The sequence below is a fragment of the Sceloporus undulatus genome, chromosome 7 (assembly GCF_019175285.1).
Source record: "Sceloporus undulatus isolate JIND9_A2432 ecotype Alabama chromosome 7, SceUnd_v1.1, whole genome shotgun sequence".
Taxonomy (NCBI): Eukaryota; Metazoa; Chordata; class Lepidosauria; order Squamata; family Phrynosomatidae; genus Sceloporus; species Sceloporus undulatus.
The window spans coordinates 3,014,996-3,018,097 of NC_056528.1; the positions used below are offsets into that span (position 1 = coordinate 3,014,996).

At 44.7% G+C, this 3,102-nt stretch overlaps 1 protein-coding gene across 1 annotated transcript in view; it reads right to left on the bottom strand.

Moving 5' to 3' along the window:
• LOC121936380 (solute carrier family 2, facilitated glucose transporter member 5-like) overlaps positions 1-2,316 on the bottom strand; it is an 8,548-nt gene extending 6,232 nt beyond the window's left edge. The window contains exons 1-5 of the mRNA XM_042478588.1: positions 2,223-2,316; positions 1,433-1,593; positions 1,040-1,164; positions 521-673; positions 134-259 (exon numbers count right to left, since the gene is read on the bottom strand). Coding sequence (XP_042334522.1) covers positions 134-259; positions 521-673; positions 1,040-1,164; positions 1,433-1,590 — 562 coding nt within the window. The 5' untranslated portion in view covers positions 1,591-1,593; positions 2,223-2,316. The remainder of the gene's footprint in view (positions 1-133; positions 260-520; positions 674-1,039; positions 1,165-1,432; positions 1,594-2,222) is intronic.
• Positions 2,317-3,102: the final 786 nt, after the last annotated feature.

Genomic DNA, 3,102 nt, shown 5'->3' on the forward strand with positions numbered 1-3,102 from the left:
TCCAGACATTGGGTGCACCACCATTTTGATAGAACTTTAATCCAACCGGTGCAAAGTCCCCAAAGTTCTGCATCGCTCTCCTGCATCGCTCTGCCTCTCTTCACCTGAGAATATAATATGGAAGGAACAGTACCTTTCCTGGCACCGGCTTCGTCTCCTTTCTGGATCAGCAGATATCGGGGACTCTCCGGGAAAAATGGGAGCAGGACAAGTTGCAGTGCGGCTGGCACCCCAGTGAGACCCAACAGTATTGGCCAGCCTGCAACAAGAAAGGGAAGATGTTGCCATGCCTGCAAAGATGGAGGTTCTACCATTGTTCCACTGGTTGGCTTCATATACAACTGCAAGTCAGTTGCACTCTGTGGAATTGTGGCTTTGGGACTTGAGCATCCACAGATTCTGTTATCCACGGGGGATCTTGGAACCAAACCCCAGCGTATAACAAGGGTCCATTCTTTTGATATCTATCACATTCATTGTTCACCTTACATTCCCTTACATTCAAAATGATGTGTTTTACCTTCGAAGTTTCCCAGGATCATCCGCATACCCAAAATCTGGGCGACCAGGATCCCGATGGTGATGAAGAGCTGGGGAACCACTCCTGAGGCTCCCCTTAGATTTTTAGGAGACATCTCTCCAAGATACATGGGAACAACATTGGAAGAGAGGCCTGGATAAATAACAGAACAAAATGAAACAAGACAAATATAAAGGTTAAGTTCAGATCTTGGGGTCTCTTCCAAGATGCTATGACAGACCATTAGTCCATCTTGCCCAGTACAGTATTATGTATCTTCATTGAGAGCAGTGTTCTTGTGTCTTGGGAAGAGGTCATTCCTATCAAGTACTGTTGTTGGCGTGTGCCTTCAAGTCGTTCCCGACTTACGATGACCGTAAGGCAAACCTATCATGGGGTTTTCTTTTATGTAATCCCATGTCCCAATATCCCACCCTCCCTAAAATAGCAATTAAACAATTAATGATTTAAAACCATACATTAAAAAAGTAATAATAAAACTTGACACATCCTACTCACCGGCGCATATACCAATGATGATGCGGCAAGCAATGATCACCTCAAAGGTCTTTGCCACCCGGGCACTTCCCATGAGGATGGCAGGAATGATGGAGAAGATATTGTTGATCAGTAAGGTGCCTTTCCTGGGAAGGAAGAGGAAAGAAAGCATTAAAAACTCTTTGAGGGATGGGGAAGCTCAAACCTAAGATGGTGGTTGCAGAACCCAAAAAGTGGTGCAATGAAGTATCCACAGAAGATGGCCATCCAACCTCTGTTTGAAGACGTATCTCCCTTTCTCCTTTCCTCCTTTCCTCCACGAAGCACATCATGCAAGGCAATCAAGAGATAGATAGATGATAGATAGATAGATAGATAGATAGATAGATAGATAGATAATTATCTTTTTATTACCTGCCAAACTTGTTCACCATGGGTCCCACCAAAAGTGACCCGAAGAAGCCGCCGAGTGGGAAGAACGACACCGTGAGAGACCAGAGGAGGGTCATTAAGTCTTCGTCCATGTATTTCCCATTCCTTTCCATGTAGGTTTCATTGTAAAAATCCTGCATGAGCTGGGACAAAAACAGACAGAGAAGAAGCTTGTCCACACCGTTTTAGCAATAGCAATTGCAAGTACATTTCTATACTGCTTATCAGCGCACTTGCGCACTCCCTAAGCGGTTTACAATGTGTATGATAATTTTCGTGCATGTATGTGAACTGTCGTCTGGAAGCCATTTCCAGGGAATGCCCATGTTATTTTGTTACAGCAAAACCAACAAAGGGCTTTGTCGCATAGAGGCTAGCACATATTATTATGGTGTTATTATGGGTCCTATAGGATTGCCTCTTCCCATATAATCTGCCCTGTATGCTCAGGTCCTCTGGCGGACATTTATTCCAGTCATGTTTTATTCTAGTTATGTTTTAACTAATGTTGCGTTCTTAACTGATGGATGGGTCTGTTGTTGTTCCCCACCTCGATCCATGGGGAGAGAAGGGTAAGACATCATCATGATCATCATGATCATGATCATGATCATGATCATGATCATCATCATCATCATCATCATCATCATCATCATCTAAGGTATCAGGTTTCATGGACCTAGTTAGGATTGCCAGATTTCAGACCCACTGTTAATGTAATAGCAGTGAAGGTGGAGATGATGGGAAATGGTCGTAAATAGATTCAACCTACCAGATATGGAGAATTGATCACCGAAACGTTGTATCCATACTGGAAAGATGATCCAAAGGCAGCGATCAATGTCACCAGAGCAAGGACAAGGGTCAGTCTCTGTAGGCAAAAATGGTGGAGAGGGGTGTTATTGAAGAGTCAGCTTGCTTAAATTATTTTAGGAACTGTCTCGATCCTCAAGAGTTCATGAAAAAGCATGTGGGTGCCAGTCAAGATATTGATAGACTAAGCGGTGATCAGGGTCAGGATATCCCCCGTTCAGATCCAGTCACAAATGTGCTAGGCTGGTGTTGGCAAGCCACCTTCTCACGCTGGCATCTTGTTAGTGGCATTCACAGTTAACCATATGTATGCCTGCAGATGTTTACTTGTGGTCATTGTGTGGAAGTTGCGTGACCAAAGACAAAACCCTTTGGACCTACTGTAGAGCTGCTTAAGTCGTCCTGGTGGAAAGCAATGGAGGATCACAGAAGCATCTGACTGTGTACAGAGGCATCCTGTAGCCAGATGCAAAATGATTACATCAGGTATTCAGACCTTCAGAGGACCCTGATGGACCAATGGAGCATCATAGAAGCATCTGACTGTAGCCAGGCGCAAAATGACTACATCAGCTACTGAGACCTAGACGACCATGATGGACCAGTTGAAGATCACCGAAGCATCTGGCTGTGTTCCCCTTACCAGACAAAAAATCAGCTACTGAGACCTCCAGAGGGCCCTGATGGACCAATGGAGGATCACAGAAGCATCTGGCTGTGTTCCTGTAGCCAGATGCAAAATGACTACATCAGCTACTGAGACCTCCAGAGGACCCTGATGGACCAATGGAGCATCACAGAAGCATCTGACTGTAGCCAGGCGCAAAATGACTACATCA